An 18,667-nucleotide genomic window follows, 5' to 3' on the forward strand; every position below is an offset into this window, starting at 1 on the left:
TCGTACAGTGCAAATCTAGTGTTCTGGATGGTATAGAGTTACCCCAAATGATGGCCGGCCATTTGCCCAGGGCCTGGGTCCTGCAGAGCAGTCTAGCTACATTCCCATGGTGCTGGACCCACTGCAGGCTGTCCAGGGGCAGCAGGACCCTGGGTGCTTCTCATTCTGGAAAACAGCAGGCAGCTGGCTCTAGAGTGCTCAGCCCCTTTGGAGACGCCACTGCTGCCCCGGTCGCTTGCTAGCTGTGCTGTGTTGGAACCTCTTAGACCCTTAGTTTCCTCATCTGCAAATCAGGACTAATAATACCTACCATGTAGATATAATAATAATCATACCCTGCCATGTAGGGTGAGCCTGGAATCAGCACTCCATATGGGGTGCGTGTCTGTATGTGTGTGTGTAGGGGTGCGGGTGTGATTGTGTGGATGGGTATCTGTGGGTGTGTGATGTTTGTGTGCGGGTGTCTGTGTGTGGGTGCGTGCGGGTATCTGTGTGTGTCTGGGTCTGGGGGGGTGCGGGTGTGTTTGTGTGGATGAGTATCTGTGGGTGTGTGGTTGTGTGTGGGTGTCTGTGTGTGGGTGTGTGTGGGTATCTGTGTGTGTGTCTGGGTCTGTGGAGGGGGTGTGTGTGTGGGTGGGTATCTGTGGGTATGTGTGTCTGTGGGTTTGTGTGTGTGTGTGTGGGTGTGGGTGTCTGTGTATGGGGGTGTGTATCTGTGTGTGGGTACGTGTGGGTGTGGGTGTGTGGGTGTCTGTGTGGGTGTATCTGTGTGTGTGGGCACGTGTGTGTGTGGGTGTGTGAGAGTATCCGTGTATCTATGTGTGGGTACGTGTGTGTGTGTGTGTGGGTGTCTGTGTGTGTCGGTGTATCTGTGTGTGGGTGGGTGTGTGTATCCATGTGTCTGTGTGTGGGTACGTGGGTGTGTGGGTGTGTGTGGGTATCTGTGTGTCTGTGTTTGTGTGTGTGTGTGTGTCTGTGGGTGTGTGTGTGGGGGGTGTGTGTTTGGGTGGGTATGTGTGTCTGTGTGTGGGTGTGGGTGTCTGTATAGGGGTGTGTATCTGGGCACGTGTGTGTGGGTGTGAGTATCCGTGTGTCTTGTATGTGGGTGTGTGGGTGTCTGTGTGTGTGGGTGTGTGTGAGTATCCGTGTGTCTGTGTGTGGCTACGTGTATGTGTGGATATGTGGGTGTCTCTGTGTGTGGATGTATCTGTGTGTCTCTGTGTGGGCACATGTGTGTGGGTGTGTATTTGTGTGTCTGTGTGTGGGCGTGTGTGTGGGTGTGTATCTGTGTGTCTGTGTGGGCACGTGTCTGTGGGTGTGTCTGTGTGTCTGTGTGTGGGCATGTGGGTGCATGGGTGTGTGTGGGTGTCTGTGTGTGTGGGTGTGTGTATCTGTGTGTCTGTGTGGGCATGTGTGTGGGGGTGTGTGGGTGCGTGTATGGGTGTGTGTATCTGCGTGTCTGTGGGCACGTGTGTGGGTGTCTGTGTGTGTGTATCTGCGTGTCTGTGGGCACGTGTGTGTGGGTGTGTGTATCTGTGTGTGGGGGCACGTGTATGTTTGGGTGTGTGGGTGTCTGTGTGTGGGTGTGTATCTGTATGTCTGTGTGTGGGCACGTGTATGTTTGGGTGTGTGGGTGTCTGTGTGTGTGGGTGTATCTGTGTGTCTGTGGGCACGTGTGTGTGGGTGTGTGTATCTGTGTGTCTGTGGGCACGTGTGTGTGCACACATGTGCACTCAGGTTTAGGGGAGCGACAGGGGGCACAGAGGAAGAAAATAACAGGAAAAAGTCAAGAAGAAAGAGCCACCTTAAAGCATCTCAGGAATGCATCTTTCGAGTCAAATCATCAAGAAGTCCCCAGTCCCTCAAGGCTCATCTTGATGTGGAAGAGGAGTTGACTTCTGGGGAGAGGCTCTGCCCACGCGGCACAGTGGGAATCCAGAGGCCAGCGCGCCAGTCCGGCAGCTGTGACCTTGGACCTTGGGCAAGTCCCTGACTTCTCTGAGCCTCTGTGTCCAGCCCTATAAAATGAGGGGTGGGATTCCTTACAGAACCACTGCCCTATCTCCCTGTGATCTAAATGATTGTAGTGTTTATGTTTCTTCATGGGAGAAAATCGTTGGATCTTGGCTCTCCATTAGAAGAGAGAGGGCAAGACAAGGACACTTGCTCACTGTGGTTGGAAACGAGCCTGGCTGCCTCTGTGGTCACTGTGAGTGCCGCCTGCCTGCTCCCTTTGGCTGGCCTGGGAGGAATCAGACCCTAGACACTGAGGTGTGAAGTTTCCCTGAGGGCTGGCTGGGCATCTGACTGCATGGTGGGACGCCTGGGGAGGAGTTCGGGTCCGTCTGTGCTGGTGTCATTTCCTGCCTCTTTTGAAATAGCTGTACTTTTGGACAGAGGCTGACAAATCCTTGGGTGGTGGATTTTGAAATGGTTATAAACAATTTGCAATTAGCTCTTTTGTCTAAATGAGAAAGGGCCGCTTACTCAGGCTTTTTATTGACTCGAGGCCCTTTATCCATGTGGCGAGTGCGTCAGATGTGAGCGAAGGAGCCCCTCTGGGATTCAGGGAAATTAAAAAGTCTGTTTTTTGGAGACCTCCCATCTTTAGAGCTTGGGCCCCCTGGCTTGGCTAGTTATCAGAGTCCTAAATTCTGTGGTGTGGTTGAGGAGAAGCCCTGCGCTTGGAGGTTCAAGTCCCAGCCCTGCCACCTCCCGCTGCACGACCCTATGCAAGTCCCTTCCCACCGCCGGCCCTCAGGATCTCCACCTACAGACGAGGGGGTGGGATGGCAGCCCCTGTTCTCCTGCGTCACTGCTCTGGCTCTTTCGAGGTTCAGATAAGAACATCTTTAAAAACCTGTGTATGTTCACTTTGTAAACTGAAAAGCTGGAAAAGACCAGGCATCCACATTATTGTTTATCCTTGCAAGGTGTAATAATCACAATGGCGGTAACTATAGCAACTGTTTATTATTATTTATGATGGGCCAGGCTCCAGGCCAAGAGCTTGATCACTTCCGTCTGTATAATCACTGTATACCTAGGTGCTGGTACCATCTGCGTTTTATAGAAGGGTTAAGCAAATTGTCTAAGATCACACAGCTTACAAGGTCTGAGTGACCTAAGGCAGCTTCTCGGCGGCCTTCCAGTCTGGTGGGCTGTTATTTTTCCGGTAGTTTCCTTTGATTCATCTAAGTCAGTGGTCTTCAACCCCGGCTGCCCAGGTGCCAGCCCTCATGGCCCACTGGAAAGCCTGGTTTCATGGGTCTAGGGTGGGGCCTAGCATCAGTGTTTGCTCAGGGCTCCCTGCTGATTCTGATGTGCAGTCTGCATGGAGCACCGCCATCCTGAGACCCAGCATCTGTGAGAGAGGGCAAAGTAGTTTGGACTAAACATCGGGGCTCCATGGCCAGGTCTTCTCCCCCGGTTTCCTGACCTGCAGGAGAAGGGGATTGGTCAGGTGGCCTCTAGGGGGTTTCCTCCAGGGGCTGTGAGGTTCTGTAACTATAAGAAGCTCATGAGCAAACCTGTTATTGTTCTTTTTCTCCTTCTGTTTTAGGCAGAATATGAAGTTACTCCAGATGAAAAACTGGGAGAGAAAGGGAAGGAAATTATGACCAAGTACCTCACCCCAAAGGTAAGGAGTCTTCCAAACCCCACAGCAGGTGGCACAGGAGGCCTTATCCAAAAATAGGAGCCCCTAAGTCTGTGCCAGGCCACGTGGGGAGCTGTTAAGTGCTGGGCTGGTGGCTGTTGTTGACCTCCTGAGATCACAGTTCCCATCCTCCCCCAGAGAGTGCCCAAGCCTGGCAGGGCCAAGATGGGGATGGTCTAGGCCAGGACTGGAGTAGGGGCGGGATGCCTGCTTCTTGGGGCCCAGCCCCTTCAAGGGTCACCATGCTGCTGTGTGCTCACACCCAACCATTTGTGGTAGGGCAGATGGAGGCCTGGCCAAGTTCAGGAGAAGTGCCCAGAAGGAAGGGCTTAGCAGGGCAGTTCTGAGAGGTCAGCGTGGAGGGGAAGTGTTGGGGGTTGACTGGGAGGGAAAGGGGGTGCCCAACGACATCAAAGAATGAAGAGAATTCTGAAACATATTCTGGAGTATTCTGAAGGGTTAGGGGCCACCCCGACCCCACCTCGGGACCACCCACTGGATAGTTGAAGCATCGGGGTACCATTGTCCTCAGGGTCCAGCAGCCTCGGTTCTCCAAGATCTGCTTCCTCTTGACTCACCTTCACAGAAGTGTGTTCTCAACCCATTTAGTGTTCTAGTGTCAGTGGTTCTGCCCACTTGGTCAAGCCACATTCCCTCCCTGGGCCTCTGTTTCCCTTTCTTAAAAGTGGCCTTCCTGTCAGACTCACCTCCCGGAGGTATTGAGAGCCTGAGATGGGACCTGTGTGGGAATAGCTTTGCGTGTGTCCCATCCCCCAGGGCCAGTGGTGGCTTCACCCTGCTCAGGACCCTGTGGGCCAACCAGCTCCCCGGAAGGATATACCTCCTGGTGCCCATCCCAGGCTGCCAGTGGACTGAGGTCACCACAGCCTGTGGAAGGTCTTGGCCATCAGTCCCCCCAACCTCCTGCACCTCTTGCACCAAATGTAGCCCTCGTTCTTCTCCAGCATCAGCAGTTGGCGGTGGCCATTGCCCTTGCAGGGTGAGACCAGCCTCACGCCCAGAAGCGTTGCCCTTTGTCACGCCCCACTCTGGACAGCCTGCTGGACGGCATCCCTAATGCGCACACAGTCGCCATCACCTTGTTGCCTCCCCTTGCTGTTTCTCTGCTGCACCCATCATAATCCATGCACTTCTCTTTCTGTGAACTGCAAACACCCCCAGCCCTTTTGCACTTTTCAGAAATGACAGAATTTATGTTTATAAAACACTTCTAGGCATAGAATAGGGCTAGTTTGCTCTGGACAAGGTGTGGCCCTGGGTAGGCACAGCTGCCCCCACCTTGGGGGCCTTGCTATGCTCCAGATATGGGCCTGTTGCTGTCTGTGAGGTTCTCAGGTGGACACAGTCGAGGAGACGTTCTCAGCAGGGTCCCTGTTCACCCAGTCGCAGCCGATGTCGTATTGATGGGGCTCTGGCTAGATACATTTTTGATCTCCTGGCCACCACTCAAGACAGTGTGGACACTCTGGGCATAAACACATGCCCTGAGCTTAGAGGGGTGCATGCGCCCTAGAGGGCATAATGATGACAGCTCCCTGGCTGGGCTCCTATGGTGTGCCACGTGCCTCCGAGACGTCTCTGATGATTCGCGTATCCACGAGAGATTGCCCTGTTTACAGACAGGCCACTGAGGCCACAGAGCTGAATAGCGTGAGAGGCCACTCCGCTGAAGGGGTCTTCAGCTACCCTCTGCAGAGGCATCTTCCCACGGTGGCTCAGCTTGGCCCAGTCCAGCGCTTCATCTGTGCCCCCATAGGGCTACCCAGTCACATGTGTCCCCCCCAAACAATGGCAACTAGAATGTATTGAGGACCCCTTGTGTCAGGCACCACTGTCTATAGTCCTTGCTGTCACTGTGGGATGCAGATTATATTGGTTCCATCTTACCGATAAGGAAGGAGAGGCTCAGGGGAGCTGTCACATCCCAAGTCACACAACTAGTGAGTGGCGGAGCTAGAATTTGAACCCAAGTCTGGTTGATTCTAGAGCCCTGCGTGTTTCCCCTGGGTGTAGTCTCCTCACCCCGCTTCACTGTCCTGCCACTGTCTGCGGCCTGGCTCTGATCTGCAGTGAGGGCGGAGTGCTCCCTTTGCCTGACCTTGCTGTCTGGATAGGCTCTTGTGGCTTAGCCAAGAACAGGGTACAGGCAGGCACTGGGGCAGCCACTGAGGGCTGCCACCGGGTTGCCCCGTGGCCAACCTTGTCCAGAAGCCCCTGCTGGCGGCCCCTGACCTGAGCTCTCCAGACCTCCCTAGCTCTGCTCAGCCTTGCCTCCATCTCCTGGAGGGATGGGGCCCAGACACCCCCATCAGCTCAGACGGTTTTACAAGTGCCTCAGAGCCTGCCAGCATTTTTTCCCTTAAGTTCTCCTCAATTTAAAAAATTTAAGCCACACCATATGTTACGGCCAGGGAGGCCTCCAGGGGAGGTGGTTGATCCATGCCTTGGGTCAGCTGTTTTCCTACAATAAACTTTGCACTGCTTTCCCAGTTCTTCCCATAACAGCTTGTTCTGGAGCCTCATTTACCTCTCACGTGCCCCAGTGCCCCAGATGCAGCGAAGCAAGGTGCTGGCTGAGGAGCTGAGCGAGTGACTGAGGCCCCAGCACTGGCTCAGAAGACTTTGACCAACTGCAAAGCCACTGTCTCCAAGCCCAGATTGTCCTTGCCTTGGGACCCCTCCTCAGTATGTAGCTTGTGTGTCTCAGCTCTGAGCAGTGCTTCCCAAAAGGTAGACCATAGGAGAGTGGCCAGTGGAGAAGCTCTGTGAAAAAGAACCCTCAGTGGTCAATTACACGTGGGCAGCACTGTAATACCATGTCTCCCCCGGTAGATTCACTCAGCATGTGAGCATATTCAAGGCTCTGAGAAGTCCTGCAAGAAAGAAACCTCTTTAACTGTTACCAAAGCATTTCTCAAAGTTATTGACCATAATTTTTTTTCAATTTTCCATTCTGCTGAGCACACTTTGGGCTACAGAACACATCCAAGAGCCTCACGCCCACACCTCCTTCTGCTCCAGCATCCTTTCCTGGGACCTCTCCTGTGGCTTCACACTGGGCTGTGGCCACACTATTTCCTAGGCTCACCTGGATGTCCATACCTTGTGGCCTTTGTTCAGGCTGTGCCCCAGAAGGCCCTTTATGAAGGCGCTGTCCCCTACTCTGTCTTTCTCGCTTCTGTATCCCTGCATGTATTGAGGACGCTTGTGTCAGGCACCACTGTCTGCAGTCATCTCCAACATCCCCAGCTGCACAGAGCCTCTTCTGCCTCTCGTCAGAGTCCATTGCCCTCACCTGGGTGGTCTCTGAGCACACTGTTCCATTGTTGTGATTCTGTGCCCCATGATGGGGATTCTGAGGAGCCCACCTTCAGAGTAGGGCCAAGACATAAGCAGATTAACCAAATGCCCCACGATGGGAGCAGTGGTGGAGCTGTGCTCAGGGAAGTGTGGGGTCAGGTGAGCTAGAGGACGCTTCCAGGAGGTGATGCTGCTGAATCAGATCTTAAAGGATGTGGAGGAGGAAGCTGGACACAAAAGAAGGGGAAGGAGGAGCGGCCTTCATGGGTGCAGTGCAGTGGGCATTTGGGGCTATCTGGAGATACTTGTAATTGGCAGAATTGTGGGGGAGGGAAGTGCTCCTAGCATCTGATGCGTAGAGGCCATGGATGCCATTGAACATTCTAGAGTGCACATGGCAGCTTCCTACCCAGAGTTACCTGGGGGCAAAATGTCAATAGGCAGAGAAACCTTGGCACAGAGGTAGGAAAGCGCACAGGATGGGCAGTGCTGTGGGGGTGGGAATGGGGAGGGGGCCCCTCTGAGCTGTAGGCCCTGGGAAACCATGTTGAGGTGGCAGCAATGTGGAGTTGCCAGTGCTTCGAGTGCCACTTGTATTTTAGGACGATCTCCCTGACCACATGGAGGAGTAATAAGGGGGATGAGGAAGGACTGGAGGCAAGAGGCCATCTGGGGAGCAGCCCCAGGTCCCCAAGCTGGGCCAGCAGCCTTGGGGATGGGGAGGAACAAAGGGCCTTGCGAAACGGCAGAAGGAGGATGCCCTTGGGCTTTTGTCTTGAGTCTCTGGGTGTATGGGGGTGTCCCCAGGAAAGACAGAGCACAGGATGAGGGCCGTGGGAAGGTCCACCTGCTCTCGGCAGAGGCAGGGGAATTCACTTTGGATGGAGACAGTGGCATCTGCTCTCTGTGTCCCCGCCCCAGCATGATGCTGGACACATGGTTCTCGATCAATGTGAGTTGGTTGGAATGAAACACTGAGGGGAGCTCTGGAAGCTGCCCTCCGTGGGCCCATCAGCTCTCCTGTCTCATGTCTCTGGGGAGCCACACTTGGCGAGCTCACATCCTGAGGTGTCTGCCATCTTAAAATTGCTGGAAGCCAGGATAGAAAGCCCCTGCCTAAGCAATGCCTATGCCTTGAGCTCCGTTCTCCCTCACCACGGAGGACGCCCTACAAACCCGTGCCTGAAGTTTTTATCTCAAGAGGCAAACCCCACTCCGTAGACCCTGCCTCGAATCCTGCATCAGTCGCCCATACACGGCCAGCTTTGCTTTGGGGGTGTTACAGGGCAACAGCCAAGGGTGGGCTTGGAAGGGGTTGAAAGCTGTTGGAGAGCTCACAGAAGGGCAGCAGAGTGCTGAGAAGGAGGTGAGCTTTAGAGTCAGGTAGACCTGGGTTCAAAGCCAGATGTCACCTCTTTGGGCTGCATGGGTTTGGGAAAGTTGCTTAACCTCTCAGTGCCTCAGTTTCCTCATCTGTCAAGGGTGTGGGCCATGATGAGGATCATAAATAAAAGCAGCAAGTACTGAGCATGGTAGCTGGGGCATCTTAAGTGCCCAGCAGCAGTGCTTGTCATCTGCCTTTCCCCACCTTCTTCGTGCCTTCAAAGTCAGGCTGTTGAATGAGGAAATCGTTCAGATGTTGAACTGCCAGCTGTGGAGTGCGAGAGGCCAAGGAAGGGTCCGGAGGGCCTCCAGCTGCAGAGGGCTGGACAGAGGCAGTGAGCCAGTCAGGATGATTTATACTAGCTGCCACAACAAACAAACCCCCAAATCTCAGGGGCTCCTCCCAGCAAAGGTTCATTTCTTTCTCACGCATCATCTGGTTAGGTCATCAGCTCTTCTGGGTCCTCCCTGGGTGACTCAGGGATCCTGGCTGCTCCTGTGGCCCCACCATCTGGAGTGTGTTGTCCCATGGTCAGTGCCACAGAGGAAGAGAGGGATGAAGGAGGCACAGAAGCTTTTAAGTGCTTGACCCAGAAGCAACACTCATCACTTCCTCTCGCAGTCCATGGCCAGTGGGGAGGCTGGGAAAGGCAGAGGAGCATGTGGAATATTAGGTGAGCACACCAGTAAAGCTCCCTGCGTACATTCCCATCCCTTGAGCCCCAGGTTAAAAACATCACGTGGCAGGCTCGTCTCTGGTGCTGGTTAGACAGCCGTGAGCGTGGCGTGTCTTAGGGATTGTCTCGGGTTTGTCAACTCACAGAAGCTGGCCAGCGGGCCACAGTTGGATCTGAGTGTGTGCTGGGCTCTGAAGAGAGCTGAGCAGCTCACCTTCTACCCTCCAGTTCTACAGCCCAGAAGTGATACAGGTGACAGGTATTCAGGAGAGGGGAGGGTCACTCCGAGCTGAGGTGGCCCAGGAAATGTTCCCATTGTAATAATAATAATAAGTGAAAACAGAATTATATTTCATCCAGCATTACAGATGACTTTTTGAAATACCAATTTTATGGCCGGGTGCAGTGTCTCACACCTGTAATCCCAGCACTTTGGGAGGCTGAGGCAGGCGGATCACCTGAGGTCAGGGGTTCGAGACCAGCCTGGCCAACATGGCGAAACCCTGTCTCCACTAAAAATACAAAAAATCACCTGGGCATGGTGGCGCACACCTGTAATCCCAGCTACTCCAGAGGCTGAGGTACAAGAATCGCTTGAACCAGGGAGGGGGAGGTTGCAGTGAGCCAAGGTCGTGCCACTGCACTCCAGCCTGGGTGACAGAGCAAGACTCCATTTCAAAACAAAAAACAAGACAAAACAAAAATACCAATTTTTTTGAGATCTATTGGTATAATTCTCATACCATAGAACTAATTCTTTTAAAGTACAATTCCATGGTTTTAAAAAGATTCAAAATCATATAACCATCACTGCTTTCTGATTCCAGGGCATTTTATCACCCCAAGAAGAAACTGTTGTACCTGTTAGCAGTCACTCCCTGTTCCCCTTTCCTCCCAGGCCCTGACAGCCACTAATCTACTTTCTGTCTCTAGGCCTATTTCAAACATTCCATATAAATGGAATATCATATAATATGTGGCCATCTGTGACTGTCTTCTTTTTTTTTGAGACGGAGTCTCGCTCTGTCCCCCAGGCTGGAGTGCAGTGGCGTGATCTCGGCTCACTGCAAGCTCCGCCTCCCGGGTTCATGCCATTCTCCTGCCTCAGCCTCTCGAGTGGCTGGGACTACAGGTGCCTGCCACCACGCCCTGCTAATTTTTGTATTTTTAGTAGAGACGGGGTTTCACCGTGTTAGCCAGGATGGTCTCGATCTCCTGACCTCGTGATCCGCCCGCCTCAGCCTTCCAAAGTGCTGGGATTACAGACGTGAGCCACCGCACCAGCCGACTGGTTTCTTTTGTAGCATAATGTTTTTAAGATTCATCCACATTGTAACATGTATCAGCACTTCACTCCTTTTTATGGCTGAATGATATTCCATTGTAAAGATATAACACATTTATTTATTTATCTGCTCATCAGTTGATGGACACTTGTGTTATTTCTACCTTTTTGTTGTTGTTGTTGTTGAGATGGAGTTTCGCTCTTGTTGCCCAGGCTGGAGTACAATGGCGGGATCTCGGCTCACTGTAACCTCCACCCCCTGGGTTCAAGTGATCCTCCTGCCTCCGCCTCCCAAGTAGCTGGGATTACAGATGCCCGTCACCATGCCTGGCTAATTTTTGTATTGTTATTAGAGATGGGGTTTTCGCCACTTTGGCCAGGCTGGTCTCGAACTCCTGGCCTCAAGTGATCCACCCGCCTCAGTTTCCCAAAGTGCTGGGATTACAGGCACGAGCCACCGTGCCCAACCTGCTTCTATTTTTTGTTTCTACATTTTTGCTCTTGTGGAATAATAATGCTATGAAAATGCAGGTACAAGTTTTTGTGTAGACATGTTTCATTGGGGTATATACATGGGAGTAGAATTGCTGGGTCACGTGGTAACTCTATGTTTAAACTTTTGAGGAACTGCTGGGCTGTTCTTCAAAGCACTGCACCATTTTAAATCCCCACCAGCAGGGTTCCAGTTTTGCCAAAACCTCGTCAACACTTGCTATTTTCTGTGTTTTTTATTTTATCCATCTTAGTGGGTGTGAAGTGGTGTCTTGATGTGATTCTGATTCATACTTCCCTAATAATTAATAATGTTGAACACCCTTTCTTGTGCTTTTTGGCCACTTGTGTAACTTCTGTGGGAAATGTCTATTCAGATTCTTTGTTCATTTTTGAATTGGGTTGTTTGTCTTTAATGTCAAGTCATTAGAGTTCTTCATATGTTCAGGATACAAGGTCCTTATCAGTATATGACTTACACATATTTTCTCCCATTCTGTGGGTTGTCTTTTCACTTTCTTGATGGCGTCCTTTGAATCACAAAGGTTTTTCATTTTGATGACATTCAGCCTTCATTTTTGTTACTTGTTTTTAAATAACTTGTTTTCATTTTGTCTTACCTGTCCTTGTAAGAAGGCCTCAGTTTTTGAAGGGAAAGGGTGTGTATGGGAACAAAGTAAAGAAATCCTAATGTACATTTAGCCCCATGACCCGGTCTTCCTTTGAAGAACGAGAGCCCCACTGCCTGTTGGAAAGATCAGGGCCAGGCCTGGTCCTTCATGGACATTCAGCCCCTTATCCCCTGGTTGACATGACAACATCCCAGGGGCTTTGAGCCCTTCCATTCCTAGGACTGCACGGGCCTCTTACAGACTTGCTCCTGGAACTTCCTGGCAGCTCCCCAAGATGGGTATTAGTGTACCCATTTTACAGATCAGGTAACTGAGATTTGGGAAGAGAAGAGGCTGGTCCAGAATGGGGAAGCGCCTGCGTGACCTGCTTTGGCAGTGTTACTTGTAGGACATTTTGCTGCGGCTCATTTTAATTGGGCCGGTGAGCAACAGTGCTGATCTCCATGGTTGCAGTGCCCCACCGCAATTACTAAGGTCTGGCAAGGGGGGTGCCAGTTTTGATGTGGCTTTGTTAGGGACTATCAGTGGATTCCAGGGGAAGCTCAAACCCAGTCCTGGTCCTGCTGAAAGGGCCTGCGTGGGTTCTTCCCGGACAAGGGGGTGGACAGGTGGGTTGGGGCAGGCTTCTGGGGAACTGGTATGGCGTCCTTCTGTGGGGTACTGGGAAGGCCGTTGTGCAGGCAGCTCTTAGAGCGCATTTCTTGCCAAAGGTCTGCAGCAGGATATTGTTCTCTGGGCCCTCCATAGACGCAGGGCTGCCTCTTTGTTTCAATAAACAATGATAGGGTAAGACAGGGAAGTTGGTTCTTGTGAAGGGGGAAGTTACCCATCAGCCTGTTTCCACACAAACGAAATCTATTCGTAGTGCTTGTTGGGCTCTCTGGAAAACATCCACATTTTATAAAGTCAAGAGCTTGAATGAAAGGAAATAATAACGACTCCAAATTCCCTCCTCTGGCTCCCCACCCCCACCCAGGCACCAGCGTCAGGAAGCCGAACAAACCCACGCAGGCTGGGCCACGGCTCCTCGGCCTCTGGCACAGGCAGTCAGCTTCATCCTTGTCCCCAGGACCTCATACAACCCCAGTCCTGCCACTTTCCAGCTCTGCATCCTTGGAGCCTCAGTTTCCCCAACTGAGTATGGGGCTGATAAAAATGGCGCCTACCTGTGCCTGTGGCCATCAGTCATTCTCTAGCACTTGCGTGGTTTTGGCCATGTTTGCAGACTACCCTTAAGAGTTACCTATACAACGATTTTCTTTAAATCAACTTATCTTTTAACTTAAAATAGATGCGTTTTAAAAGGAAACCTTGTACCAGGAACATGCCTGGAGAACCAGTATTGATTTGTCATACATAACGGTAACTGGAAAAATTAAGATTAAATCCAAGCTAGATACTCTATTGTCTGCCTGAGGTTCTGAGCCTGAAGGCTTTGTCCTTGTCATTTTAAAGGAGATTAGTGAATGTGAGAGCCCTGATGACAGGACGGTAGCACTGCCTGCGACTTTCTACTTCATGATGGAAGGCTTGCAGGAGATCCGAAGAGAATCACTTTTTCACCGAGTGATTCAATATTATCTAATTGTGTCCCTGTACTTCCTAAGACCTCTCATCATCTTTAGAAGATGCTGGGCTAACTCTCTGCTTCCTAGCTATGGTGCGTTATGGAAATGGAAATGCTGGCTTGTTTTTGATAGAGACAGCATGACCTAGGGCAAAGAGCACTGGACTGGGAGTCAGGCTCATTCCTGATCTCCCTTCGTGGGGTCCATGGCCCTGGTCCTGCTTAGAGTCTGCCTGATCATCCAACCAATTCATGATCTCCAGGGCAACCAAGGGTGTGAAATATGGGAAGCTTGGGCAAATGGCTCCCTTCCAAGTACCTGTCCCATTCTCCATGGGGCTTGGGGTCCCAGACACTGGCCCTGGACCCAGCTGTTCATCTCTACTGAGATTGCCCGGCCCTCATTTCCCAGTCCCCGGAACAGGTCATCTTGTTGTCAATTAATCTAGTGAGCTCAGACTCCACCTTCACTTGAGCAGAGGGTCTGGCTGGGCAGCTGCCCCTGCTGGGCCATCTACCAGCATTTCCAGCTTCCTGTCACAGCCTCGCGTACAGGCTGGAGGGCGGAAGAGGATTGAAAAGAAAACTTGAGAAAGGGACTTCCAGGAGTTTTCTCAAGCAACAGTAGTGAGGGACGGGGGTTGGGCCTCTTCCACTTCCACTTCTGGGAGCAGCAGAGGGAGGAATTCACAAATCAAGCCACATGTGTGCTCATGAGCTGTCCTTGGACAGCTAGCATTTATTGAGCTACTACTGTAGCCTAGAGCTTCATATTCCATGTTTTGCTAAGTCCTCATCACAGCCATGTAAAATAACAAGAAGTGGAGGCTCACTCAGGATGGGCGCCCAGGGAAATCTCAGGGGCTGCCCAGTTCTGGGCACCGCACGCAGTTTTATCTACAGATTCCCAGCTTGCAAACAGATAAAAAGATCTGTGGTTGACCAAGCTGGGGGCTGGACTTCTCTTTTTCCTCCCTTCCGCTTCCCCTTCCCCTTCCCTAGGCTCTGACTTTGAGGAGAACATTTAGGGTTCTGTGGATCCCAGTTTAAGCACCATGGAGCTGAGCTAAACTCCTCATTTCCTAGATAAAGAAACTGAGGCCCCGAGAGGCCCAGCTTGGAAGAGGAGACTGGAATGTTCCTTGTGGGGCTTTCTATAACTCTGTGCTAGAAACAAGGAGAGGGGGCCTCAAAAGGGATGCTTACTGACTTGGTTTTCCTACTCCCACTGGGGATGGCCAGCAGCTGGGTTTCAATTCCTCTGAGGTGCTTTTTCTTTAAGCCAGTAAGTGTCTAAATGCTGAGACATTCCTAATGTCTGTGCAAAGCAGAGAAGTTGGCTGTTGCTGGAAGTTCTACTAGTTAAGCACTAAGTCATTAACTCTCTGGGTTTTAGTGGAGGAGGTGAGAGAAAATAGCATTAATTTAGCACCTACTGTATGCTACATGCTTTATAGCTTTAGTGCATTCTATCTTCATGACTATCCTATGTAGTAGACACTATTGTCCTTGTTTTACCCAGGCAGTCAGAGTTCTTTAGCTCATAATGGTAAAACTGGGGAATTGAAAACAGGGAGGCTGGGCATGGTGGCTCATGCCTGTAATCTCAACACTTTGGGAGGCCAAGGCAGGAGGATTACTTGAGGCCAGGAGTTTGAGACCTACCTGGGCAACACAGCGAGACCCCCATCTCTACAAAGAAAAGAAAACTTGGGGGGCTGGGTGTGGTGGCTCACGCCTGTAATTCCAGCACTTTGGGAGGCCAAGGCGGGCAGATCAGCTGAGGTTGGGAGTTCGAGACCAGCCTGACCAACATGGAGAAACCCCATCTCTATTAAAAATACGAAATTAACCGGGCGTGGTGGTGCATGCCTGTAGTCCCAGCTACTTGGGAGGGTGAAGCAGGAGAATCGCTCGAACCCAGGAGGCGGAGGTTGTGGTGAGCCCAGATTGCATCATTGCACTCCAGCCTAGGCAACAAGAGTGAAACTCCATCTCAAAAAAGAAAAAAAAAAAAAATTAATTAGGTGGGTATGGTGGCGCATGCCTGTAGTCCTTGCTACACAGGAAGCTGAGGTGGGAGAATCACCTGAGCTCTGGAGTTCAAGGCTGCAGTGTGAGCTATGATTGCACCACTGCTCTCTATCCTGGGTGACAGAGCAAAACCCTGCCTCAAAAAAAAAAAAAAAAAAAAAAAGGCAGAAAACACAGATGCAAACAGATAAGAGTGTGCAAATATTTATAGCAGCATTATCACAATGGCCAAAAAATGGCAACAACCAAAGTATCCATCAACGGATGAATGGATAAGCAAAAGTGGTCTATCTCTACAGTGCAGTGTTCAACCATATAAAGGAATGAAGCACTAATACATGCCCCAATGTGGATGAACCTTGAAAACATTATGTGAACTGAAAGAAGCCAGACATAAAAGGCCACATATTGTGTGATTCCATTTCTATGAGGTATCTAGAATAGACAAATACATAGAGGCAGAAAGTAAGTTAGCATTTACCAGGGGGCACGTGGGAGGGAGGGAGTAGGGAGTTGCTGCTTAACAGGTACAGAGTGTCTGTTTGGGATGATAAATATTTTTGGAACAAGATAGAGGTGATGGTTGCCATGATGAACGTAATGAATGCCACTGAATTGTACACTTTAAAATGGTTGAAATGGTGAAGTTTATGCTATGTCTATTTTACCACAATGAAAGAAAAAGAGCAAGAAAAGCGTGGGATGTAAGCTGGCCTGTCCAATGCTGGAGCCTGTGATCTTTCTCTTCCTCTGCGTTGTCTTCTTGAAAGTTAACCAAAGACAAAAGTTCCCACTGAATCAGCTTCCCAGGTGTAGCAGGGGGCAAGCAGCAAGGCCGGGGAATGAGCAAGCCCCGGAGGCGGTGTCGGGCTGACGTCCAGAGGCTGTGCATGCCAGCGCCCTCTGGGGCCCAGCCCAGCTCCTGACCCCCAACCTGGGCCTCGGCTTCCACTCTGCGCTGTGTCCTTAGCATCTTCTCACGTCACAGTCTCCTGCGCGGCATATTTCATGACTGTGTAATTGTCCTTCAAATAGACACACCCCACCCCTCACCAACCTTTCCTGGAAAACAAATTGTCTTTGCCCACAGCCTGATTTCGTCTTGGCGCCTCCTGACGCCCTTGAGGCTGATGTGCCTTGCTGGAGCTCCTCACAGTGGGCCAGGGCAGGCCCATCTAGGTCCTTTTTCCTTTCTCATGACCATCCAGGTCAGAAAATTGGAGGTTCCTTTGATGCTGGCAGAGCTGGCTCTGCCTCTGACCCTGTCCTTAATGTGTGTGCATAGTGTTTCCTGTCCAGAATGCCTCTCTTTGGAGTGGCGGCAGACAGAAGACTCAGCCACAGGCTTCCTGAGGGCACCCCCAACTCTGTCCTGGGTGGCAGTGATCCTGGTCCCTGTGGCTTGGCAGGCCCTCCCCATCTGTGGACCTTGGGCAGAGAAATGGCATCACGTGGCTGAGGTGAGGGGCAGGTTCTCTTGAATTTCCTGGCTCGTAGGAGATTCCTGCCCCCTGCCCCCCAACCCCTTTATTTCGCAGCCCAAAGGGATGAAGTCTTCACTGGAGAAAAATCCAACATGATTTCGGATTGAGGAGGGTGGTGGGTGTTCTGGAAGATGGAAAGTTGGTGGGCCCTGCCCTCGCCTCTCACGCACAAAGAATGAGGGACACTCCCCACCGTTTCCCCACTGTGAACATCCCCAGCACCTCGGGGCCTGGGCTCCATGTGTCAGTGACCTGCATGTGGTTGCATTGGCCTGAGCGGAGCTGGCTGCATGCAAACCACTGGCCAGGAAGAATCCCACTCCTGCTGCTGCTCCTGCAGCTGCGCCGGGTCCCGCGAGCCCCCGCGTGCGCGGCCTGTGTAAACAGCGCGTCATCTCCTGTTGCACACTTTGGGCCTGCGGGTCACGACCAGGGATTATCAAATTGACAGAGCTCAGCTGGCCTCTCACTCCACGTCCGGGCACATTGCATTTTGTTAATTATCGTCTTTTGCTTTTGACGTAAAGGGTCGGGGTCTGGGTCAGGGTCACTGTGTATTTTCCTTTCCTTCTCATTAAAGTTGCCCAGCTCTCAGGGCCCCCAGTTAAATTCTGCCAGCGTTTAAAGATACCTTCCCTCGCTTCCCGACCCCTAAGCGCACTTCTTCCTTATTTCTGTGAAGCCACTGGAATAGCAAAGGAAATGTGGGTCAGGGTCTTTCAAACCCAGTCCATTTTATTTTTCTTGAAGGGCTGCAGCTATTTCTGAAGGGCTGGGTTTTTCTACTTTGTTGGCCCAGAGAACATGACACGCTGGGTCTCAGGGTGACCAGGTCAGCAGGGCACTGTGAAGGGGCTGGAACCACCCCCAACCCTTTGCAGCCCCAAGGTAAGGCTTGCTCCCAGCACTTCCCAACCACATGGCCCTCACTTGGTTGCTCATAGCCCTGAGCCTGCTGTCTGCCTGTGATCCTCAGTGCAACCCTACCATCTGAAAGGGGTCTAGAAAAGTGTCAGTTCTGCCATTAGGAAAAGTGAATTCATCCAGAGCTCTAGTCTTGGAAGAGTTCCTAGTGCACAAATGGCATGAGCTGGAGGATAGAAGGGTCCTCCCTATTGCCTGGCTAAACCCCCTTTACCCTTTGGGCCATGATCAAACCTCTCCACAGCCGTGGAGCCACCTGTGTCTAAAGAGGCCACCTCTGTGAGCGCCCTCTCCTAGGTGCTGAGGGGCTGTGACCTGCACTCTACAGCCTGCAGTCCTTGCTGACCTTGAACTCCTGCCGTTGGCCAACAGAGTTGGTCTCTGGGGTCCTTAGGGTGGACCTCATGGCCTGGGCACAGAATGGGCACTCAGGGAACCCGTATGGCTGATGGACCCCAGCTGAAGAAGCTTTCCGACTGGTCACTGGAGCAGTGGCCCCACCTCCACCTCTGCTCACAAAGACAGCTCCCATGCCTTGAAGTCTCTTCCTGGCCTGGTGGAAAACCCAGCTACCCTCATGGTCACCACCAAAGAGGTACAAGAGATCCTCAGCCAAAGAATTAAGGAGGTTGCAAGAGTGGTGGTGTGTGTCTGCACCATGATGGAGTCACAGGCCTTTCGTGGATGCTGGTTACTTCTGAACACTGTGTCATGGTGTCACTCCCACTTTCTCCTCCACCAGACACACAAGACTCCAGAGAATCCAGAGACCCCTTAGACTCTAGGTCTTTGGACTGTTCACCAAGGAAAGATAAAAATGGCAGACTGGATGCCATCTTCCTAAAGGCATCATGGCCTCTGGAAGGGCCCTGGAGAGGCCCCTTTGAGAGTTGGAGACAAGGGAAGATCCAGAGTTTCTTTGAGGGGGGACTGAAGCTTAAATAACTTGCTGAGCATGCTTTTTAAGAAAAAGAATAGGAGGTTAGGTACAAAAGTGAATATTGAGAAGGAGAAAAGAAATCACAACAAATTACTGAGGGCTTGGAGATTCAGATCCTTTTCATCTGTGACCTCAATTTCCCGGAAGTGCTTCTGTAGAAATGCTCTGTCTCCCAAGATAGAGCATTCTGTAGCTCCCAGGACTACAAGTAAAGGACTACTCCGTCTCAATTAACAAACAAACAAACAAAACCCTAAAGCTTCGGCCTCC

The 18,667-nt window shown here is 51.5% G+C and overlaps 1 protein-coding gene across 8 annotated transcripts in view; it reads left to right on the plus strand.

Annotated features, from left to right (window-relative positions):
* Nucleotides 1–18,667, plus strand: part of GRK5 (G protein-coupled receptor kinase 5) — a 250,667-nt gene that overhangs the window by 187,807 nt on the left and 44,193 nt on the right. For all 8 annotated transcript variants that reach the window (XM_016919477.4, XM_016919478.4, XM_016919479.4 and 5 more), the window contains one exon: nucleotides 3,563–3,640. In XM_016919477.4, the coding sequence (XP_016774966.1) occupies nucleotides 3,563–3,640 (78 nt within the window). The remainder of the gene's footprint in view (nucleotides 1–3,562; nucleotides 3,641–18,667) is intronic.

This window comes from Pan troglodytes, chromosome 8 (genome assembly GCF_028858775.2).
Source record: "Pan troglodytes isolate AG18354 chromosome 8, NHGRI_mPanTro3-v2.0_pri, whole genome shotgun sequence".
NCBI classification, from domain to species: domain Eukaryota; kingdom Metazoa; phylum Chordata; class Mammalia; order Primates; family Hominidae; genus Pan; species Pan troglodytes.